Below are 26,715 nucleotides of genomic sequence, written 5' to 3'. Positions count from 1 at the left end.
CATTTTGTAATAAGTTACAAGACTAAAAGAGTTTACATTTACATGTGGGATATTGTTATTTAAATTAATTAATTTTATGAGATACAAAGATGTCGCAAAATATAGGCAAGACGTTGGTATTAAAATCAATACGATGGTTTTTTAACACCAATTAAAGTCAACTTCTTCCCCTCTGGTGATAAGCATCTCAGCCAACTTTCTACTGCACCCAAAAAAACGACACATATGCCCGATGCATATTGATATGCCTAAACAGAACCAGTGTGTTTTTGAATTCCTGGCCAACTGGAAGGCGGGCGGTGGTTGAGGTTTGAGCCAGGGATGAGGGTATTGACAGAGAGCTTGACGAACAGCACGCCGTCTCTCCACACAGGCTAATTAATTAAACACACATTGCTAGTAATCACAGCTCCCAACGTACAGGATGCTGCCGGCTCCCCTGGCAACCAACTTGTCCTCTCTCTCTCTGTCTCTCGCTCTCTTTCTCTAGACTCTCTCGCTCTCTCTCTCTGACCCGGGGCTAGAAGTGCACCACATTGGTAGACTCCCTGGCAGTGTTGTGTGTGTGTGTGTGTGTGTGTTTGCATGCAGGCATGTGTGATGATAATGACAGACTGAGATTGACAGCTACTCTATTAATCAAGAGAATCTAAGGAGAGAAAATCTGTGCCTGTTTGTTGAAAATTCTGTGTATTCTATGAAATGTTACCAAAAAAGTAGACTACCCTTGGGCCATTTGAAGATGAAACCACACTAGAATTTACCATGGTCTTTGTGAGTCACGATGATTGCCAAGTAAAAACAAGAACTGACGAATAGTCTTCAACCACAAAAAGGGGGGAAAACTTCAGGAAACTTTTAGGGTTTGTTCCCCCCACTTGAGCAATCTGTTTTGACCCGCTCCATGTTGAGTGGCTCTATTGAAACGCCAACCACAGGGAGGACCCCCTGCTAGCTCTCAGTACAACATGTAGGAGAAAGTAAAAAAATCAATGCCGTTTTCTTGATGTCTTTTCAAGACGCTGTTAAATAAAGACCAAAGAATTTCCAAGATCCCCGCAGACTCTATTTATCTTCAACATGAGCCAGAAAAGGTGAGATGATGGATATATGTGAAAGATTGGAACTTGATTTTCTTACAAACAGGACAATAACTGAAAACAAAAGAGTGAAAGGAAGGAGGAGTTGTTTCCCTTTTGGTTTGAAATCTGTGAAAATATACTGCAGCTCAGAAACCAGTGAGCAACCACTTCAAGTAACCTCCAAATTGAAGAAGGTACACTATAACCTTGTATACAATACGTCAAATCATATCAAAGCGAATTTTATTGGTCGCGTACACATATTTTGCAGATGTTATCGCGGGTGTAGCGAAAACGCTTATGTTCCTAGCTCCAACTGTGCAGTAATACCTAGAAATACAAAACAATACACGCTAATCCAAAAAATTCAAAGAAAGGAATTAAGAAATATATAAATATTAGAATGAGCAATGTCAGAGTTCGGTGGGTATAGATATTGGTGTGTATAGACATTATGGACAGTATATGAATGGAAAATGTGTTTACGGTAGTAGTTATATAGGATGAACCTTGACTAGAATACAGTATATACATAAGAAGTGGGTAAAACAGTATGTAAACATTATTAAAGTGATCAGTGTTCAATGACTATGTACATATTGCAGCAGTCTTGAGTACCGGGTGTTAACCGGCTAGTAACAGTGACTAAAGTTCAGGGCAGGGTACTGGGCGGAGGCCAGCTAGTAGTGACTATTTAACAGTCTGATGGCCTGGAGATAGAAGCTGTTTCTCTGTCCCAGCTTTGATGCACTTGTACTGTCTCCGCCTTCTAGATGGTAGCAGGGTGAACAGGCCGTGGCTCGGGTGGCTGAGGTCCTTGATGACCTTCTTGGCCTTCCTGTGACACCAGGTGCTGTAGATCACCTGGAGGGCAGGCAGCGTGCCCCCGATGATGTGTTGGGCTGACCACAGCACCCACTGGAAAGCCCTGCAGTCCCGGACGGTGCAGTTGCCATACCAGGCGGTGATACGGCCCGACAGAATGCTCACAATGGTGCATCTGTAGAAGTTCCTATCCTTCCTGTAGAAGTTCCCGTCAGTCTCTAACTGTAACTAGATGGACTGCTACTGCAACTACATTCCACTAAAGCTACTTTGTCCCCCAGGGCCAATTTAATGTAGCGCAAGTTCATATGTACAATAAGAGGACATTAACAGTCGATCATCTGAGCTGATGATACAAACATCTTCAACCTCAATCCCCAAACAGCAGTAGGACAATGAAATCTCACTCTCACGCTCCCTCTCACTCATCTTGGGGACGCCTTCAAATAATTACCATTGTAAAACTCTGGCACCCAAATTAATACAGGACATGTGTAATGTAATGTGCCCTCATAGCTCAAAGTTTAGTCCAATTATGAGTGGTGCTCAGGCAGCTGATGACTCTCCTTCACGGGGAAAGTAATGACTTTGACATGCGAGCCTGGGTCATTAGATGAACTGACTGCATCATCTTAGGACCTCCTCTGTGATTAGGTCTGTTCCTCAGCACACTAAGCCCTGATTGAGATCATTACACTTCACGTCACTTTAACGTCCTCATAAAGGGATGGCACCATTAATTCCATTCAACTGGATGGAATGGCTGGATTGGAAGGATAGGAAAAGGAGGTGTGCTAAAATAGTTGACAATGTGGTCGGATGATGGTCTATTGGGAAGATTTTACGACTTGGCGTTTGGTGTAAATCTTGTAAAAATGGATGAGGAAGTTGTAGGTGATCCTAGTACTTTGTGAAGTTTGACAGGGATGGTGGGTTTAAAATACGTTTTGAAATATACTCTCCCCATCCAACACTGTTACCCATTCATTCACCAACCCCTGGGCTTGTGCAAGTTCAAACAGACGCCTTTCGGTTTGTGCAAAGCCCCAGCCACCTTCAACGCCTGATGCAATGGCAGGTTGATGCTTATTGTCATGAATCTGAAATTAGCGATTTCCACTGGATGGGCCAGCTGCAAAGTCAAAATTGGCTATATTGTAAAAATTCAGGAAAACAAAAATGATATTTTTGGTCTTAATTTAAGGTTAGGTTTAAAATCTGATTCTATGACTTGGTGGCTGTGCCAGCTAGTAACCATTCTGCAGAGGTGCCTCCAGTGCAATAACGACAATAAATGCCAACCTGTGATGCAATGCTTAGAATTTTTAAGATGAAAAAAGATGTGCACTCTGCACATGAAATGTTTGAAATCCAAGAATAAGATCCTTATGATTACACTTTTCTGTGGCTCGACATAGTGAAACCTTTTGGTTACTACTGATCCTCAGAGTTTGACTCTACAGAAATGTCATTACAGAAACAATCTTTCTTCATCTGCATAATCTCTGAGGTAATTATTAGCTTGACTTGTTTTGTAATCTTTATTGTATTCAGTGTTTCTTTCCAACGGAAAGCAAGATTTGATGTGAAATGTGACACAAAATATATCACACTCAATTCCATCGAGAGCTCAGAATCTTCCTAATCCTGGGCAAACAACTTCATTTGTCAACACGTTCGTTAGATACTAATCCCACTGTTAGAAGGCCATGAAAATAGTGTTATAACAATGAAGTCTATTGGTTGCAATGGCTTAAAGTAATACTTCTGCTAAGGCTGCTACGCTTCTTTGGTTGAAGGGTATTGCAATATCTGTACATACATTCAGAAAACATGTTTTGCCTCAAGCCACGGCGAATATTGAGGAATTATGAGAGAAATGATCTTTATTTTTTCCAATGCTTACAACCCCTCCGTCTGTCAAGTGGACCTACCTTCGTCAATACGGGACAAAGCCAAGGTATTTATTTGACTAACATTTCTAAGGACATGCATCCCTCATTTCCCCGTCGTGTTCGAATGTCACAACACCAAGATGCCACCGTCTCCCAACCTGCAAATGTCAATTACCGTATTTCCCCTGACATTTATCAGTAATGACCCACACGATCTGGGTGTAATCAGTGTCGTTATGTTGAAGATGGACAGAGATGGGTTTGACTCTGCTGTTGATGAGTTTAAAGGTGCGTATCACCACGCAGATGCACAAAATACTACATGTTCTTCAATCAGAGGTGGTCGATGCTTAAACACATCTCAATACAGGCGTATTAACTAGCATTTGATCAAAATGAGTAAGATTACTCAGAAGAACATATGATTATGTTGCTGCTTTAAGTTCCGGTATACAGTATTTATCCAATTGAGGCCTTTATCTAGATTATTCGATTGAAATGGATGATCCACGATAAGCATGAAGGTGTCAGTCGTGTTGTTTTAGGTGAGAGCCTTAGATCAAACATGGCCCTCTCCTATTGTCTAGTCCAGTTTGTTGACCCACTGTTCATGCTGAAAGGGATAGATCATTTTAGATATTTAGATATGTGTTTACTTATCTTGAAAGCCGTCTATGGACAAGGAGTGACTGCAATCCACACTTTCGTTTTGTTAAAATAGCCACTGCCAAGATTTGCTAATATTAGGAATCAAATATTTCAAATCGCTGAACTATGCCTTTAATGTGACATATGCTCTGTATATTAGTGTAAGTAACTCACCACCCCAATAGAGAAGTAGTTGTTGACGATGCTGTAAGGCACAGGGTCTCCCCTCTCTTCTTTGTCCGTGGGTGTGACGTTAATCTTCCAGCGGTCCAACATCACCTCAGAGCTGTTCTCTATGCCCCTCAAGATGTTCAGAATGCTCTCTCCCTCATAACCTAATACACAAACAACATAGGATCGCTCCTGTTGTAGATAATACCCCAGAATATAAGCTAAAACACATTATAGCATAGGCCATAAGTATTTTAATATAACATTATTCTCTGTAAGTTTAGCTATTCTAACTATTTATGCCTACTGATTTATTCCTACATGAAAACATAGGTAAAATTTACAGTCAAAGGAGAAAATGTATATATGGTCAAATCTAAATTCAATATCATGAATCATGTAATTGGACAAAAAGCTGAGGCCACACATTTATGTTTCCTTCATTTAAGAGGAATAATATAATTCATTTAAAAAAATGGCACACTTTGGGTCAGTAAATTGCTAGCATACCTCCTCCCCATCGCAGACACCTTGCCAGGTCATTTCCTGTTCCAAGGGGAAGTACACACACAGGGGGGTTCCTGTCCAGGTTGGCCTTATCTACAGAAGAGGTACAACAAAAACATCATACTGTATTATTATTACTATGCCATTGAGCAGATGCTTTTATCCAGAGCAACTTACAGTCATGCAGGGCTCCCGAATGGCGCAGTGGTCTAAGGCACTGCATCTCAGTGCTAGAGGCGTCACTACAGACCCTGGTTCGATTCAAGGCTGTATCACAACTGGCCGTGATTGGGAGTCCCATGTAACCTTAACTTGACCAGGCAAGTCAGTTGAGAACAAATTCTTATTTACAATGACGCCCTACACCGGCCAAACCCAGACAACATTGGGCCAATGGGACTATGGGACTCCCAATCACGGCCGGTTGTGATACAGCCTGGATTCGAACCAGGGTGTCTGTAGTGACGCCTCAAGCACAGAGATGCAGTGCCTTAGACCGCTGTGCCCCATATGGCGGCGCACAATTGGCCCAGCGTCGTCCGGGTGAGGGTTTGGCCGGGGTAGGCCGTCACTGTAAATAAGAATTTGTTCTTAACTGACTTGCCTAGTTAAATAAAGGTTCAATAAAATTGCAAGCTCCATGCTCTACCAACTGAGCTACAGATGACCACACCCCCACATTCTGACCACAACAACAAAATTGGACACGGATCCACTTTAATATACTGTATATATTTTTATTTAACTTTGATTTGCCCAGGTCTCTGAGTAAAAAAAAAACAGATAGCGACGTGAATGTCCAGTCTCACAGGCTATTTCAGGAGTAGCATTCATTCTGTCCATGTTATTACTTCTCTTTGTTTTGATTGATAAAAAATTGAGGCAATTTTTAAAGGCAGAACCAGGAATAAGTCTTCAAGAAAAAATTTACTTCAGGCAGGCTGTTTCTCAAATGACGACTAATATGCCGATTTTGAACTCACATAATCATCCTGTTTTACCTCCCTTGAACACGTAGGCTTGGACGTAATGAAAATGTTTATATACAAATCATACAAGTATATTTGATGTTTTCTTGCAAAATAACAAGAGCACTGTTTATTTCACCAAAGTAATACAAAATAATAATAATTGAAACGCACAAAAAATGTCACCGTACGGCATAAATGTACAGGTTTTGAAGAAAGCACAATGAAATGTTAAGGAAAGGGGAAAACTGTTATAATGCAAAAGTTATGTTATATTTAGAATGTAAATGCAATTTTTATTATAAAATTGTGAGGACCAAATTCATACTTAGGCATAGTTCCATTCATCCCACTAGTATAATCACTAGTATATACCAGGATGTGTTCAGTGGAAGTGCAGACTCACCTATGAAATCCAGAATCCAACCGACTGTCCCATCCCCACCACAAGCTAACACTCTGAAATCTGGAACCTCTCGGAAGAAATTCAACCTTGAACACAACAAAAAAATCATATACACAATATCAATTATGTAATGCAGGAAATAATCCCCTTTTAGAGAGAAACATTATTTTCTTTATCTACTAGAAATTCATTAAAAATCTTCAGACATTCTGCCCTGAGAAAATGCACTATTTTGTCCAATAGTAAATTGAACTCAAGGCTACCTTATTCAAAGGTACTGTAAGTGTTTTATCTCCATACTTATCCCTATTTTATCTCACATCTACAGTATATTGTAACTCTGCTGCACTGGAGCGGCTCTGCAAAGGCCCTTATAATCTCACAAAATAACACATATCACATTGACAATTATTCCTTCAGCCAGCTAGTCTGTTCAGAGGCTAATCGGATCAAGATGGCCAATGTTCAGTCCAACTTCTTCCGTTCCTTCACAATAACAAAGCCCTAACTGAATGAGGGAGCCTCCAAGCCTCATATGGTGGATAAATGATTCGCTCAATTACTCTCCAACTGGGACTGCAAACCGCATTAGGTGCAAAACAGACGGCCGCGAACATGAAAGGCAACTTTGGGGATATTTAAATACCAAGAAACAAACACTTAATTTGGGCTAATTGCATTAGCGCTAGTGCTAATTGACAGCAGTGTGTGCGGCTGCCTCAGCCTGCCAGTGGCCACGGTGACCAGTCACCTTGCTAATGCCAACCGCATTACGTACACTTCACCAAATATTAACAAGGTTACAGCCGGGCAAGGTCATCTGGAATGTTCCCAACTAAAGCTAGAGAGGGGCTTCTTCTGAGTGCAACACGTCTCTTAGAGCCTCGTCAATAAACATGGCCTTTCCAGCCAACAAAGCTCCAAACACAGAGAATCAATACTGAAGACACAATACGGCCGACAAGGTCAATTTCAAATCTTACGACTGTGTAAGATAGATATATGGCGTAAAGCCATTATTTTGCCCCTCTGGGCCACTGTAATTATGAGCATAAACTAAACCGTCTACAGAAGTTTATATTGGACTTTTCCTCTTCGCGAACCATTTACATTCTGCTTTCAAAACCTAATCAAAGTCCAGCAACATCAGAGCACGACGGTGACGTGTTCCTGCATTTCAGAACTTTCCGAAATTGGTGTGTCTAAAACAAAAGGGGCAGAACCTTGTGCATCAAAATGATCTGCTCATCTTCTTAATCATAGACACGGATAGTCCAACAACCCCAGACCCATGCCTGTGCAGCCTACAGCAGTATGCGTGATCACACATCAGCATGCCTCGTGTCACTCACAATATATCGCTATTCCCACACACTGTAACCAATACTAGACTCAAGCACAGTGTTGTTGTCTCAGTGTTTGTGATCTCTGATCTCAACTTTCAATCACGTCTGCATATGAATCCGGATTGAGTGAGAGGCTCAAATTGAGAGACCTCCCTTGCATGAGATGTTGGATATTATGACTGGGCAATAGCGGAATACATTAGGGCTTTGTAAACAGTCGCTCATCCACCACTCTGATTCCACATGTAACTTGAGGATAATAATGATAGTTGAATCATGACTGTAGAGTGTTCTGTGCACTTTAGGAGATGTTGCTTAGTCTGTTTGAGATGATTAGAGCAGAACTTACCCAGGCATGGGTCCGTTCTTGGCCAGGTTGTATACCTGCCGAGGGTTTAAGAGGTACTGGAATTTTCTGTAGATCCTGGAGGAGAGGAGTGGAGAAGAGAAGAGAGGAGAGGAGAAAAGAGGAGAAAAGAGGAGAGGAGAGTAGGAAAGAGGAAAAAACAGGAGAAATAAGGAAAGAAGAGGATAGAATTTTGTCCACCAGCAATACAGTGTTGAGTTAACCCACAGAAACCTACTGAAACATCTCCCCCTTACAGCTACCACAGAACATCTGGATCGTGAAGAAGAGTCCAAATGCAAACACTTCATTGAAATGTGATCAACTGAACCTCGGTACATAGTCCGTATGCCGTTTTGCTACAGTATGATTGACAGCGCCAATGCCCTATCACAGTGTCATTGTCAGCAACTGGGAGGGCTGTAGGACGAAGTCATTAGAAAGACTAATTCATTTTAATTTCAATTTCATTATATCAACTGGCTCAAGTCATATTTTGATCTCATCATTTAAACAAATGAGGACTGGAGTAATAAGGAGTAGAATGAATATGTTCAGTAATAACCCAATTAGGCCCTGGGTTAAAGAAGGAGGTCTTAATCTATACACTGACAACCAGGGATGTGACAGTCAACCACAGCACCATCTAAGACCCTCTGCTGAATCAGGCAGGAGTCCGTAGGTCAATGTTATTGTGTTTCTATTTGACTAACTAAGCCTTGAGCACTCTGTGTGCAGCCGGGCTACGCAGCTCTTTGATTGAAGAGCAGTTCTGAGAATACCTTTTTGCCGAGAGTTAGAGTGTGGGGAGAGAGTGTGCTTACCTGTCTCCCTGCTTCCCTCCACTCTTTGGATTCACAAACACTAGTAGAGGATGAGTTCCCTCTATTGTTGTGATCTATGCAAGATATATCAAAACAGAAAGAGATTTCAGTCCAATTGCTTATAATGTAGTAGGCTGATCTTACGTTAGAGTATAGCGTAAAATCATTATTAGAAACAGTGAATAAAAAATATGAATATTTATTTAAAACATTGCCTGGCTGCTTCACCCTGGCCCCTCTTGTTACTGGTAAGGTTCAAACATTTCTCATGTGAACAACAGATAACACCCAACAAAATCCCAGGAAATTGAAAAAAGATACCCCTCCTAATTCAAGTTATAACCATCACCATCTCCTGATTGGGAGAAGCCCTTTGAGTCTTGAGTGACATGGGGGCCATCCTTAGGGACAAGCCTCTCCATCGCTACCTCTGGTATAGCAGTGGATAGAGAGAAGCAGTAGGCCTCTACCACGCTGGAGGCAGCCAGGGCTGAGGCGAGGCGAGGCATAAACAAAACAAGCCCTAATCGTGGGCTGTAGCCTACGAGTTGGCCTTCCTGCCGCTCAGTGGCGGGCAGCGGTGACAGTGCGCCCGTGCATCTCCCTGACACAGATGAAGCTCTTAACTCCGTCTGCTATCCCAGCAGGCCGAGCGGTGGATTAATGAGCTCCCTGTCCAGCCAGGAGTGATCCATTACTTCCTCTAATTATAAATAATAATCCTGATTATTACGCTGGTTAGCCGGAGAAGGCAGAGATGGATGTGGCGGGGAGATGATTCAGGTTGATTGTCACCGGTTGCCTGTCTGTTAGATATTAGGGAGGATTTGGACGGAGCTGATTCTTGTTTTGTTCACCAGTAGAAACTAATCTCATATTAATCCCACCAGTGTCATTTCATATTATCCTGCGCCCATCAAAGGCTAAATTGTGGTTGGATTAGAAATGTCAATTTACAGTACACATTTTTCACAATATTTTTGAAGAAAAAGAAAAAGGTTTGGATTGTCACCTGTAGTCCTTGGCCATCCACTGTGACTGAGTTGGCTCTCTGCATCTTCCCTCTGCCTCCTGATTGGCTGGATCTGGAATCTTTCCTCACCGTAGACTGTCTTTCCTGGGGGTCAAAGTGCAGACAGTTGAGACGGGCATCTTGAAAACAATCTAATAGACGTTATCAAAAAGATAAACCATTTTTTTAAATCGACATTGCCTCTATAAATATGGGAAACAGTGATCTACGTATGAGGAAATATACATATCTTTTCATAAAGCTATCCTGCGGTGAATTTGTATATATGCAGAACATGGCATCGTTTTGAAAGTTAAACTCACCAGTACGACAGGACAGATTGTGTTGGGGGGCAGGATATGGTCCTTCAGTGGTCCACAGTCACACTCAGGTTTCACATGGGAGGCACACTTATTATGAAGCTGGATGAGGGGAAACACTCAATTACAATCATATTAGTATTAGAGTGACATTCAAGATCATAACATATTATTCAATGTTACCTTTCATTTGATTGTAATTTGATATTAGAGTTCAGTTCCTTTAAAATGTATGGAGGCCATAAAATATAACGCTCAGTTTGTATCAGCTATGTAGAATTGTTTTTTAGCTAAACACCAAGCGCTGTTGAGTAAAAAGCAAGAGCATGTTGTGTGATTTACAAAAACACAACTCCTAACACTGGGTTTACTTAAAAAAGAATGATATCAAAATACATTTTTAATGTGGTTTATTTTCTATTAGCAGAATACTGGAAATAACTGTTACTTGGTGTAAATTGGCAAAGTGAGAGGACTCGGATAAAAGGTGCAAAAAAGAAATCATAAACAGCAAGAAACAGTGGAAAATAATGAGGAGGTGGCTGATTCTCCTTGGGTCTCCTTGGGGGAGGGCGTACCGTGACTTGGCACCACACACAGTGAAGCCCAGTCAAACCCTGGTAACACTTAATGGTTTTGTGACACTTGTCACACTTGGTCGGGCAGTTTCCCTCCACCCAGAAATGGTGCATCACCTGTGGAGCGAGAAACAGCGAGAAACAGAGGAGAAAAGCAGAACAGAAAACAAGTGCGAAATCCACAATAGTAAGAAATCAAGAAATCAAGAAAGAAAGTAACAAAAATGTAGCAATACTGTTTGTGTATTGGGAATGTATTTAAACCAGACTAAATATTGTCATTAGCTATGCTTAGTATCAGAATGAGTTGTTTAGTTCCATTAGTGAGGAAGGAGCCCTGGGTCTAAGCTCTGTGGAGCATCGCTGATCCGAGCGTGCCGATTAGTAAACACTCCAATTGGACGCACCTCTGTGTTTTTCTTGCTCTTCACGTAGGTTTTGATGCACGACGGAGGAGCTCGGGCCACACAGCGCTCATGGACAGTGTACTTGCAGACTGGGAGAGGTGGAACACACGTTTTGAACCCCCCCCCCAAAAAAATCACAAAAACATCTAAGAATAGCAAACACTAAATTGAGGTTGGAGATGCACATTTCCAAGGGGCGATTTGGATCACAAAAATGCCTTCTTAATGATGAAAAAGTGCATGGAATAAACCTTTTATGAATGGTAAAAATGAGAGTAGACATGAGGAGACAACTGTTGATGTTACCATACTCACATGAGCAGCACAGCCCTTGCTTGCCCAGGCCTATAAGCATGTTCAGACACAGGTTACAGTAAGCCGGCTTGTTGAAGTGCTTCAGTCTCCACACGTGCTGCCCATCGTCTTTCACATTCTAAAGGAAAGATGATTGATTGGTTTGATTGATTGGTTAATTATTGACTGGTTGATGGTTGGGTGATTCGTTACATGGCAGATATAAATAGGCCATGTAAAACAAACATGCCTCTCTGACATGCACAATAAGGAATCACACCGGCTCTTTTCATGGCATTTTTATCTGCAGCGTTCGACAACGTTTGGCAACTGAATGGGGCCCATGTGAAAGATTTTGATATTTTTTTACTGTTCTCCAAAGCCATCAACTTTAGTGGGGAGGATTGCCTGGGTTCTTCCCTTTAATCCTGTGTCATTAATCATGTCACCTTTTACGTCAATCACAGCAAAACGACAGTCTGATGTCGCTGTAAGAGACTGTCTCATTAGCCTGTGATAAGTGACGACTTGTTCAAGATCACTGAAGACAAAGGCAGCAAAAAACTGAAAAGATGACTCCATCTAGTGGACAAGGAGAGCTGGGACATCAGCGGTGCCGTCTGACGAAGCTATTGACTAGTTAGGAAGTGGTGGGAATGTCCAGACCTTGTACCTGACTCACACAAAAGGGCCCACCCCAACCTTACTGTGCTGGCTCAAGTATTGTTTTCCCACATTGTCATTTCCAGCACGGTTCCAGCAACTATGGTGGATGAGGAACCAGGCTGGCCTAAAACAGCCTGCCTTGGCTCGGTTTGGCTTGGTAGTGTGAATCAGGCTATGGTGGGTTTAAAGGCCCAGTGCAGACAAAATTCTGTTTTGTCTGTGTTTTCTATCATATTATACAACAGCTGATGAAACTAACACTGTCTGATTGTTGTGTGCAACAGGGAGGGGCAATTGAACGCAAGTTTTACAGAACAATTACATATCTAAAACATTTCTAGCCTGTCTATTTATGGGTAACAGGGAAGACGTGTTATGTTCAACCTGCACATTCTTCCACCCAAAAACACCAGAAAATAGCCAAAAAGAGTAGAACCAGCTCCCCTGCTTTTGCACTATGATCTGACTATTAGATGTTCAACGTTTCTTTTGAAATACATATTTTAAAAGGAGTAGTTCCGCCAAATTTAAACAAGAGTTCAATTCACTCAACAGGGTTCTGAACATGAGGGACATACGTACATTAATCACTAATCACATGAGAAATAAATCCTAATCTTCAGAGATGACTTTGTCAAAGCAAGAAAAATAACTAGGGCTCTACAATGATGGTGTAACTTGGATACATTTTTGGATTAAGTAGATTGAAATCTTGGCACATAAGCAAGCCTTTCTTCATATTAAAAACAAGATTTATTGAATTCTTCGTGTGGTCTATATTAAAGTGCACTTCATTTAATATAACATGCTTTTAAAATTCAATATTGGTGCATAATTTCTACTTAAAATATCAAAGGGACACAAAAGGCACCCATTTTGTGGAACAACCCAGTTGCTGGTTGAAAATACAATCTACACAGGACCTAATTAGCAGTTTTTGCATGAATGGAGTTTCGGCTTCCCTGGTGACATCACCAGGCGGTAAATAAGTTAATAGACCAAGAAAAAAAGAGTTAAAAACCTGCCTGCACAGTAAAAATGAAAGTGTTAATTTAACTCCTATAGAGTTGAATTCAACACTGTTTCAGGTAACATTTGGTCCCAGTCTACATAGTGTTGAAGTTGCTCTACATGTAGGTTTCAGAGTTAATTTGACTCAAAGTGGTGTTAAAATTCCACTGAATTGAGTTGAATTTACACAACAATGACCGCATAATTTTACACTCTGATTTAATTCCGACACTAGAGCTCATTGACTCCTCATAGTGTTGAAAATAGTCATCCTGGGTTAAAATAAGTCAACACTGTCATTTTTCCACCCCCTTTTTTATTGTGTGCCAATAACAGCTAGTTTTCAGTTTCCCCTCAGACCGCTACCAGACAGTCCTAGCAAAGTTCTAGCGTGAGAAATAGTTTTTGCTTAAAAGCTATTTTTGTTTATTTTTTACAGTAAGGTACTACATTTTTACCCAGATATGATTTGATATTGAAATAAAAATGGCTGCATTTGGCCTTTAACTGGGCTTGAACTAAATCCCGCAGGACCAGCTCTGGTCGAGAAAATCTGCCATTGAAAGTAACAACAATGATGATGTTTAGGTAACACTTTCTTGACTACTCACCGTCTCTAGGCCCAGTAGTACGAGCAGGGGGATGGTCGTGCTGCCTCCCTGGATCCACTCCTCTAGAGACACAGTACCGTCATGGTCATAGTCGATCTCCTGCATCATCTCCTGCAGAATCTACTCACAACCAATCAGAGACAGTACAGTGGGGTCTGTCAACACAGATTATATATGACACCCTCATTCGAGCTATACAAGGTCACAGTATTTTCTTGTTATTGATATAACTGAAACTAGGGGGCCCTAGATCTTTAGGTCTATGGATCTGCAGTATATTAAATGTTTATGAAAAATATGTATTTTACCGGCTTCAATTCTGTCACGTCCCATTCCAAGTACTCAGCAACATGCATCATTTGAGAGACGATGTGCTCCAGTTCCTAGAAGTAAAAAACAAATCTTGTGTCAAAATATATCTATGGTACAATAGCCATTCTTCAGTTGACGACAAACATTCAATGGTTTTAGACTGATGAACAGCATGTAATAGTCAATTGGTACAATCTTCCCTCTCCAAATGAGAGTTGTACAATGCACAACAAAAGCAGCTTGAAAACTGATACAGGCTTGATGACTTAATTACAATGGTTGCCCTATGGGAGGGCAATTATTGTCTAGTGGAGAGTCATCACATGCAGGCCAGAGCAATGAACATGAGACAAGCTTTTTTTAAAATTGAACATTTATTTAACTAGGCAAGTCAGTTAAGAACAAATTCTTATTTACAATGACGGCCTACCCCGGCCAAACCCGGACGACGCTGGGCCTATTGTGCGCCGCCCTATTGGACTCCCAATCACGGCCGGATGTGATATAACCTGGATTCAAACCAGGGACTGTAGTGACGCCTCTTGCAATGAGATGCAGTGCCTTAGACCGCTGCACCACTCGGGCTTGTGTAATGTTACTTTAGATTATATTGTACAAAATATTCTACATTTCCATATGTCAGTGTCATGGTTAGAATGACTAAGATTCAGATTTCCAGAAGGTCCTCTACTGCATAATTGTATTTATAGAACATTAGGTAGCTATTATGTACAATTTTACCCTGCATGGTCTCATAGACTAGACGTAACATAGTAAATGTAAATCTAGGACACTCAAATTAGTATGATATGTTATGTTTAGTATAGTTACATAATACAGAAGGTTACTTAAGGCAAAAACGAAAGCAGGGTGGTTGGTCGGGGTGAATGGGTAGACTTATAACGCGAACGTCGAGCAACCCAAAAGGCTGCGTGTTCGAATCTCATCACGGACAACTTTAACATTTTAGCTAATCAGCAACTTTACAACTACTTACTACTTTTTAGCTACTTTGCCACTACAAGCATGTTAGCTAACCCTTCCCTAACCCTAACTTTAACCTAACTCTTAACCCTAACCCTAACCTTAACTCTAACCTTAACCCCTACCCCCTAGCCTAGCTAATGGTAGCCACCTAGCTAACGTTAGCGTTAGCCACCTAGCTAACGTTAGCCACAACAAATTGGAATTCGTAACATATCATACACATTGCAAATTTGTAACATATGATACGAATTAGATGACATACATCCACAAATGAATACATGCCATACGAAACGTAACATATCATTCTAATTGGAGTGTCACGGATTTACATTTACTATGTTAAGTCTACCCTTGAGCTCAGGTTGCAGCACCAAATAATTTTTCAGTACAGTAAATAACATGGTGTGTATAGGACAGAACCAAACATGGCACTGGTATAGGCTTTAGCAAATAACAAAGATGATGTTTCATGTAAGACTGTGTTCAAATAATGAAAAATGGTTACCGAACTATCCAGAGACCCATTCCCATCTGTATCATAGAGACGAAACATAACTGTGGAGAAAAAGATCAATCATTTAGGAGTTTCAATTGTTGTTTGAGATGCAATAGATGTCATTGAGACACATTTTTACTACCAATTTAGTTTCATGGATGCACTTTACTACGTTGAAGCACAAAAACTTCCTTTAGTTTTTAAGGGTACAATCAGCTATTGAACTCCCATCAATTCAAAGCAATGTTTCCCCTCATAAAAGTATTCTCAGCATCTCAGTGTTGAAGTCTGATTGGTTCCTGCACTAGCCCCTAGCCACTTAACACCATCACCATGGAAACAGACAGCTCCCTCACCAGAACAGTGATTGGCTATCTAATACAAGAGTGACTGACAGACCACACACACACACACACACACACACACACACACACACCAGTTCTATAGTAATATAATCGTGACAACACTCTCCTTTGCCCCAAGTAATTTACATACTAATGGATATTCCCAATACGTGGAAAAAGTGTTTTTAGCCCAGTCTCAGCGTGACGCTACCCACTCCCCCAATCTCAGTAGTGGTGCGGCTGGTGACAAACCCAGCTGGATTGAGGAGGGCGAGCTGGTGAGTTCACTAAGGACTCGAAGGGGAAGGTTGTTCATTTCATATGGGGTTGACGTCAAGCTGCTGTTTGTCAGACGCTAATTAGGAGCTAATTGACAGCTTCCTGCTGTGTTGCGGTCAGGTCGGTCCACTGGGGCCGGAGGAAGGGGAAGTGAGGTAGATGCCTGGAGGAATGGGAACTCTACTGGAGCTGGGAAGGTGTTTGTGGTGTAGAGAGACGAGAGGAATAGCATACAGTCGAGTCACTCCAAAAAAGCGTAGAGCTAAGTTGTCTAACCCTATGAACCTAGAGTATAAAGACTGTTATTTATCGTTGTCATCACGTCACCTCCTCTTCAAAGCTGAACTAGTACCAGTTGCAGTAACAATAACTGAATCCACTGTGGTGACAGGGTGTATTTCCTCAGTCATACAGAACCAATGGAATTTAGCTTGCTACTAATGATGATCAATACTCACTTTCTAGATGTTTCTCTTTTTGCCACGCATTCCCTGACTTTACACAACGTACGTAGACCTACAGATATAACAGCTAAAATGAATGTACTGTAAGTGTAAATTGAAACCAGTCATTCTTAGAAGAACCAGCAGAGGGCCCTATTTAGCTCCACAAGACATCACCGAGGCTGGACGGAAGGAGGGGTAGGGTGGGCAGAGTGGGATTCTCTCTACAAGGAGAGATACTGTAGCATCCAAGGCTAAACCAATGATGTGCTCCCTGGGCCAGACCAGCTAAATTATTAACACACTTAATGCTTAATGAACGGCTCTGTTCTTCAATTATTCAGCAGTTGGATGAGAATTATAAGAACACATAAAAAGTCTGGTGTTCAATTATCTAATATAATCTCATAAATAAATAAGTACACATCTAAAGTTTAAGTAGAATAAAGAGATACCATGGCAACGCTAATAAGGGCTTTCAGTAAACATAATGATTAAAGTAGACTACAGTGAAAAGGCTGGACTGCTACTCCTGCTTAGGTAATGGGAAATATATAGCAGTGTATTGGGATGAAGCTCAATCTCGTTTGGCAATGAGTGTTTGTATTTACGGTGCACAAATGTCATTATTCTCACGGGTAAACCACAAAATAACACTCTTGTTCTGGAAATTCTAATACTGCATTATAGCCAAAGGAGCTCCAGTATATTCCCCTTTCAGAGGAAAAACAATCATTAGCCCTCACACTCCAGTTTGTCCTCGGGTCGGCCACCCTCCAGCAGTGAGAGGTAGCAGACGATGTCCTTCAGTTGAACCATGCCTAGAGGTCTGGGCAGAGTCCTGGGTAGAGGGGGCACCTTCAGAGGGGTCGAGTTCCCTTTGATCAGCTTGAGGCCTGCAGAGAGAAGAAGGCCAGAGAAGAAGGTCAAAATGTAGACCGGTTAGGATCATTGCTGAGCTTTCTGCCTCTAATGTCAACCTCAAACTGTCTTTCAAACTCTCTACCAATAAATCTAAATTCATGTTGTGAAATTGAATTGCAGATGTTATATAGGTGTGGTTTTTGCCAATATTACGGTAGTAAATGTTGACTAGACAGCACAGTTTAGTTTATGATGATTGTAGGTAGTACCTCAGGACACGTACAGTTTGGACATTTTGTGAAAAAGTACAAGCTGTGGCTACATACACTGCACTCAATGACTTGCCTGTAAGCTACAGTCCACGACAACAAGGCAATCTGGGGTGGTCTGACGACAGAGTTAACAATACTGAACCAATTACAACAGTATCTATCACCCAGTGAACATGCTCTTTGTGGTAGGAGTAAAAACTAAAGCAGACCTAGACAACCTTAGGCTTTTATTTGTCTGCTGCTGAGGTCATAGTTTCTATGCCTTCATGATCTGTTCCTTTGCTTCTGTCTGAAGTGAAGGTATGGTGGTCCTAAGGGCAAAGTAGCTTTAAAAATTCATTAACAGCGCACACAGACAACATAAAAGCTACTTTGCCCCTTAGGGACATCATCTGAAGATTATAGCTGAAGTGCAGGGTCTTACCAGTAACTCTGGGCTTGTCTATGGAAGAGGGGCTGGGTTTTGGTCCCTTGTTACTGAATGATAAGAAGAGGTGTTGACAGAACTCCTCTGCCAACTCGCTCTCCAGAAACGTATGCATGAAGACCTTGAAGCCTTCAAAGTCAATCTCCTGAAACAAGACACAGAACATGATCCTGGTTGGTATAAGTCCCATGAAGGAAGCTTTGATTACCATATCATAACCAAATCATGACTGGGAGAACAAGGAATGCATTACCTGATTGAGTATGTCTTTCTTCTATGCAGCATTGAATAAAGACATTGGGCATCTCAATAAATCAAACTTTAAAAAAAAGTAAGTTACTCATATCCTGAAAAGCATACAAACAACCATGGTGTGACATTTTCAGCATTTCCACTATAACCAAAGTAAGTAGTGCCTCTTACTTTCAAAAACCAAAACTTAACAAAGATATATTGGTCTGAGGTGACTATAGACCGATACCATTGTTGAATGTTGTTGATATCAAAATGACCAAGAATTGGTAGCAAGTCTGAAGTGCTGGTAGTGTTCTACATTATGAAGAAGCCTCAAAATAGTTCTACAAGGGTTCATGCAATGCTACCAGAACAGTGTCATGGAAAGAAAGACTACCTCCTCTGGGTTATATTTCGCCAACACTCCATCTCCATGGAACTCTTGCAGCACATCTTTCAGCTTCTTGGTTGAGTCTAAAAGAAAAACACTCAACACATGTTATAACCATAAAGGCTTCCCATTAAATAGCAATTGATATCATGTCCGTGAAGGGAGCAGTGGCGGTTCTAGACCATTTCAACTGTGGGGGCCAAGCTGGGGCCAGTTGTACTGTTAGAGGGGCCAGTTACATTAGACGTTATTGTTGTCATATCGCTTTCTTCACTGCATTGCAGGCATTAGCAGGCAAAAGACCATGTTCATAATCATCATCGTTGCCACTGTCTAATAACGGATGTAAAAAAAGAACGATAGCAAAAATGAGTTATGTAAAAATTATTTCATACTCCACATTTAGGGGGGCCACAAGGGGGCCCAAAATTGTTGTCACAGGGGCACTGCCCCCCCCCCCCCCCCCCCCAGAACCGCCCCTGGAAGGGAGATCCCACAGCGGGATCTCATCCAATTATCTCTAAACTTGGAGTTAGAGTGCAAAAGGTCCAGTCTACAGCTCAGGAGGAATTAGATCTGACACCCACCAGACCGCATCGAAATTACAGGAGGAATCACCAGACTCTGGAACCGGTAGGAGGTTAGACTCCTCTGCCTGGTCCGCTTGGTCTGGTTCCTGTCAAGGTCTCTTCCTGTATTTTCAAACTATGGGAGTGTAGCCCTAGGAGTGTCCTGGCAGGACTGGTCCATTTGGGCCTCTGGTGTAGACATTGTTTTATTATGTTATTCTAGCTGTTCCATTATGATATTTGTAGCTTCTGGAGCAACAAGACTAGATTTGGAAGGATGACCACATGAGACCATGAAACGTGTGACTGGTTGCCTGCGTGATAAACCCACCAAAAATAAGTTAAAAAGTATTAACTCATGCACTGTTTTTTTAGCACTCCTCTACATGGTCAAAAAACTGTCACGATGTCGTCGTAATTCTTACACTTCAAAGGAAATTACTTAGCGTAGGTTACTTTAGGCCAAAATGCATGTCACATCAGTGTTCTTTTACACAGCACCTGGGAAAATACAAACCGCAATGTCACTGTGCAAAAAAAAATCCACTCCAATAATCGTCTCTGATTATGAAGTCATAACTGCAGTGAAGTAGACTGGAGAGTGTTGGTGCTCATGCGGTATCTGAAGTGAGGAGAGTGTGCAATATCGCTCACTTCACCTTTTAATGAGACGAGGGTGTGGGGGAGGGGCTAAAGTGAGCTGGAGGGACTGAAAAGGAGGGAGGGAGAGGTGGAAACAGCGGAAAGTCCGTTGTTGCAGCTCGGAGAATGGGATATTTTATAACCTGTCGCTGCACAGGGAGCATAATGACTAGCTGTGAGCCCATTGAAACACGGTTATCCAAATCTCTCTATCACACACTGTCCCTCACTCTTTCTTTCCTTCTCATTTCCCCCGGTCCCATACCCTGTCTCTTCTAAGACTTTCAGACATTATAGTGGAGCTGGATTTTTTTTAGGGGGTAGATCAGCTTTTAATATTGCAGATGTAAATTGTCTGCATCATTTCCAATCCCTCATATATCTTTTTTTGTAAATATATACATTTATGTAAAATACTTACAACAAATACATGGGAGATTGAAAATGATGCAGACAATTACATTGATAGAAGCCACAATCTATCTGCAATATTAAATCTGATCTTATGTCCCCCGCCACCTCTAGAACCAAAGTTGCGCCCCTGGTAAACACTGCAGAAGAAGAAAAACGATCCCAATCAGAGACAGTAAAGAGAGGCTGGAGAGCTGCTTACAGTCGGCGAAACGATGTTGTAAAAACGCGTGGAGCAATTAACGAGAGAGATGTCATGGCCAAGTGAAACCCTTTGCCTGCAGAAGAAATCCTGAGCAAAAAAAGCATTCCTTATTAAGATTTGGATTGAGGCCTGTGAATATCTAATAAAGTAACCTCCAGTCAAGACGCTATATAGATTTAGGGTCCTTATTGCTGCTCAAATTAGCTCTGTTGTTTTATTCTCCTCTACTATACTGGGATGAAGTTCTTATTGTTGTGGTCATGCGGGAAGTCTTTTGAAATTCCTTCCTTTTCCGAAAACTATTTTAAAACCAAAATATAATAAATATTGAAAATAATATAATGTTACTCGATGTAATTGTTACCCTGGAAAAAAACCAACGCAAGGAAGGTTTCAGTATATCTCACTATTCCCATTTAAAGGCAACAAAACCCTCCATCTCAAAACTTGCACAGTCAAATTTTTCATTTCCAAAAAACGGAATAGTTGCAGTATAACTTCAAGACGTTCATAACTCTCTTTGTCCCGCAGGGGAAGCTTTTGTGTTATGATTAATAATGGTTTAACATAAACAGCACCAGACCGATTTAATGCTTGAGCTGGTATGCTGCAAAATCAGAAGGGGTGCCAAATAACAGATTACAGACATATGGATGATTCCAAGTCATCAGAGAAAGAGGGGGTTTTGTACTGTTTGAGCTTTACACCAAATCAAGTTGGATTAGGCTGGGTTTCATAATGCAGTGGCAGTGCATGGAGATATTCTCTGCTCTTATGCAGTCAACATTACAGTAACTGGGCTCTGTTATCCTGCCATAGTCAAGCAGTAGGAAAATCTCTCTCTGTGTGAGGTGGATTAGGACATACTGCTGGGATGGGCTCTACAGTATTTTACTAATCCAGTGTCACATTTTATACCTGACTAGATTCAATTTTCAATAAAGTTTAAACTTGATTGTGAGAGTATAAGTGACGGTGTACACGTGCACGCACGTACACACACGCATGTGCACACGCACACGCACGCACGCACACACACACACACACACACACACACACACACACACTAAACACACACTGTCAGAGACACAGACTTACATTGAGCGTACTCCTGCAGAAGGGAGAATTCAGATGGGGTCAGAGTGACCCACTTGTCCTGGTTGGTCATTGTGATGAGTCCTCTTCTCCCTCACATCCCCAAACTATCAGCCCACAGTCCACTCTCTGGAACAGAATGTAGAAAAACAAGTTGTTAGGCCTGTTTTATCAAAGTCTCTTGTGGCAGACTGTTAACAGAAAGAGATTTGGTTTGGGTTCTGACATTCATTCCATCATCACCGGTCATAAAATTGCATAAAATGACTGTATATTGATCCTCACATCATGACGTTGCTATAGTATAGTGTAGTTTAGCAGACACTATGAAACTAAAATGTCCATCTGTAACCAAAAAGTATATCAGTCTGTCAGTCAATTAGAGACTGAGGACTTGTTTGATTCATAATACTTACTGAACCCACTAATGAATGCATTTTTCATGCTGTCATAAGTATTACATCAGACAAGTACATGACTCTTAGTACGACTGACAGCCATGCTAATGCTATCTTGTCCTATCCAGCACTATGTGCTATAGCTAGCTCGTAATTTGCTAAATGGCATGTCAATGTCCAACATGAACTCACCAACTCAATGCATTATTTGACGTCTGTCCTACGTACAGATGTAGGATCTTAATTTGATCACCCTGTTGCAGGAGACCTTTCCTGGCAATGCAGGACATTTAAAACATGTAGTTTATTTGAGGCTGAAATTTCAGGCTTTATTTTCCCTTACGAAAAATGTATCAACCCCTACAAAAATGTCCATTAATTATAATCCACATAATAATTCACATTTCCTGTTGCCTGCTTCAGCAAACTGGCTCAAATTAAGATCCTACAGCTGTAACATTTAGTTTATGGGTAAAGAAGCATTAATGACAGACAGTATAAGGGACATGTAAGAGTTTAAGTCATGATTGACCAGGACTGCTGCTGCTGTTTGACGACAACAGAATGATGGGCCGGCTGCCAGGGGACAGCCAGCTGGTATCACTGATTATGGACAATGCCATGGTGACAGAAGATTGGACAGTGTCAGAAAAAAGGGGATGTTATGCCACTTTTCCCTTGCAGTAGACCCCCTCCCACACACACACACACACACACACACTCAATGGGTTAGCACAATACAAGATATGCTTACTGTAAACATAATCTGTTCTACATTGTAACTACTGTAACTACTGAGAAGGGTTCAAAAAGCATTACACATTCATGTAAAGAGAAATAAATAATGTGTGAGTGTGGGTGAATGAGTGTTTTGGGGTTAGTCGGTTGCAACAGTATATAGCCTGGGGTATTGTGTTCTGTGGGCTACTGAAGCTGAATGTTCCACTCCCCCTTGCTCTCTTAATGCACCTGTGTTAGTCTCAGAGCCAGCTTCCTTCCTTTTTGACCCAATTCCTTCTGACCAATTATAAAACCTCACAGCAACAAATGCATGTAACAGTACTTTACCACCTCAGTTCACAACTATTTCATAATGAAAGAGCTGGCATGAAATCATCCGTGTGTGTACTAGTATGCGTGAATTAGTGTGCGTGTATGTGTGTGTCTGCGCATGTATGTGTATCTGTGTATAGGCATAGTTAGTATGTGGATGTCCTGAACATACCCATAGTAAACGCACAGTTCTAAACTTAAGGAACCCTTGAGACACTTGAATATGCATGGACACGTACAGTGCAGTCGGAAAGTATTCCAAACCATTCCCTTTTTCCACATTTTGTTACATTACAGCCTTATTCTAAAAGGATTAAATTATATTTTTTTCTAAACAATCTACACGCAATACCCCATAGTGACAAAGCAAAAATATGTTTTTAGAATAAATAAGGTATTATATATATTGTTTAACCTTATTTACATAAGTATTCAGACCCTTTGCTATGAGACTCGAGATCGAGCTCAGCGACATCCTGTTTCCAAAGATCATCCTTGAGATGTTTCCACAACTTGATTGGAGTCCACCTGTGGTAAATTAAATTGACTGGACATGATTTGGAAAGGCACATACCTGTCTATGTAAGGTCACACAGTTGACAGTGCATGTCAGAGCAAAAACCAAACCATGAGGTTGAAGGAATTGTCCCTAGAGCTCCGAGACAGGATTGGGTCGAGGCACAGATCTGGGGAAGGGTACCAAAAAATGTCTGCAGCATTGAAGGTCCCCAAGAACATAGTGGCCTCCATCGTTCTTAAATGGAAGACGTTTGGAACAAAGACTCTTCCTAGAGCTGGCCGCCTGGCCAAACTGAGCAATCAGGGGAGAAGGGCCTTGGTCAGGGAGGTGACCAAGAACCCGATGGTTACTCTGACAGAGCTCCAGAGTTCCTCTGTGGAGATGGGAGAACCTTCCAGAAGGTCAATAATCTCTGCAGCATTCCACCAATCAGGCCTTTATGGTAGAGTGGCCAGACGGAAGCCACTCCTCAGTAAAAGGCACGACAGCCCACTTGGAGTTTGCCTAAAGGCACCTAAAGGACTCTCAGACCATGAGAAACAAGATTCTCTGGTCTGATGAAACCAAGATGGAACTCTTTGGCCTGAATGCCAAGCGTCACGTCTGGAGGAAACCTGGCACCATCCCTACGGTGAAGCATGGTGGTGGCAGCCTCATGCTGTGGGGATGTTTTTCAGTGGCAGGGACTGGGAAACTAGTCAGCATCGAGGGAAAGATGGACGGAGCAAAGTGAAGCGAGATCCTTGAAAACCTGCTCCAGAGCTCTCAGGACCTCAGACTGGGGCGAAGGTTCACCTTCCAACAGGACAATGACCCTAAGCACACAGCCAAGACAACTCATGAGTGACTTCGGGATAACTCTCTGAATGTCATTGAGTGGCCCAGCCAGAGCCCGGATTTGAACCCGATCGAACATCTCTGGAGAGACCTGAAAATAACTGTGCAGCATCCAACCTGACAGAGCTTGAGAGGATCTGCAGAGAAGAATGGGAGGAACTCCCCAAATACAGGTGTACCAAGCTTGTAGCGTCATACCCAATAAAACTTGAGGCTGTAATCGCTGCCAAAGGTGCTTCAACAAAGTACTGAGTAAAGGGTCTGAATACTTATTCAAATGCGATATTTCATTTATATTTCATTTCATTTCCCAAAAATATTTTTGCTTTGTCATTATTGGTTATTGTGTGTAGCTTGATGAGGGAAAATAACAATTTAATCAATTTTAGAATAAGGCTATAACGTAACAAAATGTGGAAAAAGTGAAGGGGTCGGAAAACTTTTTGAGTGCACTATATATAGTGCTGAATATTATATATTATTGATGCAATTGTACAGTACTGACAGATGACTTAAGAAGAATATACTGTACAACTCTGAAATACATTCAGTATCTGTGGCTAAATAGACCATAATGTGGTGCCATGTATGCATTATTATGCTATTTAGACTGCGAAAAATCACAGTAGTCAATCGAATCACTACAGGCATTGGTACTCCCTCCCATAAATGTTGATCTATTGCTTGTGTGACAAATACATACCGCTACTCTGCAATTCCTCTCTAGGACTCGTACATACTTATCGCTATCATAAATGCTAGTTGTTATATTTGTCTTGTAATTCACATTTACAATCCCTTCCCTACGAGTGTTAGATATACAGGAAAGCAAAATGCTCAAAATAATTCTCATGCTCTATTGTTTATAGTCCTTTTACAACAGTGGAGGCTGGTGAGAGGAGTTATAGGAGGACGGGCTCAATGTAATGGCTGGAATGGAATAAATGCAATGGTGTCAAACACATAAAACATATAAAAGCCCCGTTTGACTCCATTCCCTCTAGTCTGAGACGTGGACGTCGATTAAGGCAGCCCCCCCGCACCTCTCTGATTCAGAGGGGGTTGGGTTCAAAGCGGAAGACACATTTCAGTTGAAAGCATTCAGTTGTACCCCCTTTTCCTTTCCATTCCACTCCATTACAATGAGCCTGTCCTCCTATAGCTCCTCCCACCAGCCTCCACTGGTATACATACAGCATAATGCACATAATCCTCATCATAATGTCCATAGAACTGCAACATCAGCATCACAGCAGTACTTCAACCCTTCAGCAAATGTCTCAATGCTGCGAAATCCACGAGCAGTGAACTGTAACTATAGTAGCAGCACTGTGATACTGATAGGCTTGATTCATCTCCAGTGGTGCCACCGCATGTTATCAAACACAGTTGCTGCATCTATCAATTCATTCATCGGCAATATGACACCCGGTAGAGGATTCTACTGCAATAGACACCAGCGATACAACTAGAGTAGCTGACACTACACATGAACAAATACACCCACTACATTACACACCCACTAAATACACGCTCGCATACGGTCAATGAACGAACAAACAATAGAATGCAGTATCAACATGATACTCACCTGCTGGATAGCCAAGGCAGACTGCCGGGAGCAGGGAGTAGTCTTCCAGACAGATGTTAACAGATGATGCTTACACACTCTCACACACACGCATCTTGCTCTTTCTCACACACTCACATCATGTCCCCGCTGAATGTACTGGAGGAGAGCGTAGAGGGTTTGTCATCAGATGGTGTGTATGTGAGTGTGTGTGTTTGTGAGTGTGTGTGTGTTAGACCCCCCCCCCCCCCCCCCCCCCTGTCTGCTGTGTGTGTAAGAGTATGCGTGTGTGGCTGTGTTTGTGTGTGTTTGTGTGTGCAAGTGTGTGTTTGTTCAGAAGCAGTTAGTTTTTCTATTGGATAGAAACTCCAATAGAAAAAGGGGGAGTGTGTGTGTGTGAGAGAGGGAGAGAGTGATAAAAAGCACAGAACGATCTCCGCTTGTCCACA

General features: G+C 41.7%; 1 protein-coding gene across 1 annotated transcript in view; it reads right to left on the bottom strand.

The window, feature by feature from the left end:
- The window catches only part of dgkb (diacylglycerol kinase, beta), a 49,061-nt gene extending 22,592 nt beyond the window's left edge, over positions 1–26,469 (bottom strand). The window contains exons 1-19 of the mRNA XM_014200606.3: positions 26,288–26,469; positions 21,892–22,017; positions 18,973–19,049; positions 18,595–18,615; positions 18,339–18,486; positions 17,525–17,674; positions 15,722–15,771; positions 14,226–14,300; positions 13,918–14,037; positions 11,651–11,768; positions 11,336–11,424; positions 10,929–11,045; positions 10,354–10,452; positions 10,031–10,135; positions 9,019–9,092; positions 8,198–8,272; positions 6,503–6,588; positions 5,132–5,221; positions 4,625–4,785 (exon numbers count right to left, since the gene is read on the bottom strand). Coding sequence (XP_014056081.1) covers positions 4,625–4,785; positions 5,132–5,221; positions 6,503–6,588; positions 8,198–8,272; positions 9,019–9,092; positions 10,031–10,135; positions 10,354–10,452; positions 10,929–11,045; positions 11,336–11,424; positions 11,651–11,768; positions 13,918–14,037; positions 14,226–14,300; positions 15,722–15,771; positions 17,525–17,674; positions 18,339–18,486; positions 18,595–18,615; positions 18,973–19,049; positions 21,892–21,961 — 1,725 coding nt within the window. The 5' untranslated portion in view covers positions 21,962–22,017; positions 26,288–26,469. The remainder of the gene's footprint in view (positions 1–4,624; positions 4,786–5,131; positions 5,222–6,502; positions 6,589–8,197; positions 8,273–9,018; positions 9,093–10,030; positions 10,136–10,353; positions 10,453–10,928; positions 11,046–11,335; positions 11,425–11,650; positions 11,769–13,917; positions 14,038–14,225; positions 14,301–15,721; positions 15,772–17,524; positions 17,675–18,338; positions 18,487–18,594; positions 18,616–18,972; positions 19,050–21,891; positions 22,018–26,287) is intronic.
- Positions 26,470–26,715: the final 246 nt, after the last annotated feature.

This window comes from Salmo salar, chromosome 05 (genome assembly GCF_965601325.2).
Source record: "Salmo salar chromosome 05, fSalSal1, whole genome shotgun sequence".
Lineage (NCBI taxonomy): Eukaryota > Metazoa > Chordata > Actinopteri > Salmoniformes > Salmonidae > Salmo > Salmo salar.
The sequence above is the reverse complement of the archived record's forward strand: the minus strand, read 5'-3'. Positions and strand labels throughout refer to the sequence as shown.